This window comes from Nanorana parkeri, unplaced genomic scaffold (genome assembly GCF_000935625.1).
Source record: "Nanorana parkeri isolate BGI_ZX_2015 unplaced genomic scaffold, ASM93562v1 scaffold2576, whole genome shotgun sequence".
Lineage (NCBI taxonomy): Eukaryota > Metazoa > Chordata > Amphibia > Anura > Dicroglossidae > Nanorana > Nanorana parkeri.
In genome coordinates, this window is record NW_017308844.1 from 119356 (window position 1) to 120270 (window position 915).

At 47.8% G+C, this 915-nt stretch overlaps 1 protein-coding gene across 1 annotated transcript in view; it reads left to right on the plus strand.

Moving 5' to 3' along the window:
* NPRL2 (NPR2-like, GATOR1 complex subunit) overlaps positions 1-915 on the plus strand; it is an 8777-nt gene that overhangs the window by 1867 nt on the left and 5995 nt on the right. The window contains exons 2-3 of the mRNA XM_018573852.1: positions 163-254; positions 588-756. Of these exons, the coding sequence (XP_018429354.1) occupies positions 163-254; positions 588-756 (261 nt within the window). The remainder of the gene's footprint in view (positions 1-162; positions 255-587; positions 757-915) is intronic.

Sequence of the window (915 nt, forward strand, 5' to 3'; positions counted from 1 at the left end):
CACCATTGTGGGAGGGGCAGAGACACAAACTACTGGGGGGAAATCTCACCATTGTGGGAGGGGCAGAGACACAAACTACTGGGGGGGAATCTCACCATTGTGGGAGGGGCAGAGACACATACTGTTGCACACAATGAATGGTTTGGTTTGCTCTCCCGTCAGGTACCTGAGGAATACATCTCTCGGGAGCTCTTTGACACGGTGCAGGTGTACATTATCACCAAACCAGAACTGCAGAACAAACTCATCACAGTGTGAGTATACGACGTTCATGGTTGGTTACACAAGTTCCAGGACCTGCATGTTGAGGACAGATTTGTACACATTGTTATTTTTACATTTTTCCTAAAGACAAAATAAAAAGATACACTTCCTTTAAAAAATGACACTTTAATAGAAGGTCGGCCGGCTGTAAAGTGGACGTTTTAGTCTTCAGGATTACTGAGAACTGGAGCTGCTCTGTATTTTCCATCTCCTCCTCTTCTTATTCTTGAAGCCCGGATCTTGGACCACCTGTCAGGGAATGACAGCTTCTGTCAGAGACTGATCACACGGGTAGTTTGTTAACTCGCAGTCCTCTTTTGCAGGACCGCCATGGACAAGAAGCTGATTGGCTGCCCAGTGTGTATCGAGCACAAGAAGTATAGCCGCAACGCTCTGCTTTTCAACCTGGGCTTCGTGTGTGATGCCCGGGCTAAGACGTGCGCCCTGGAGCCCATTGTGAAGAAGCTGGCCGGGTACCTGAAGACACTAGAGGTAAATTGTCATCAATGCATGTTACATTTACAAATAATAGTAACACATTGGATTTATGTAACACAATAATATTGATTGTGCTGTGAGAGCCTGAGCTTAATCCCTTCAGCCCCTGCCCCCCCCCCCCTCTGCACCACCCCCTCCCGCACACCAAACCTA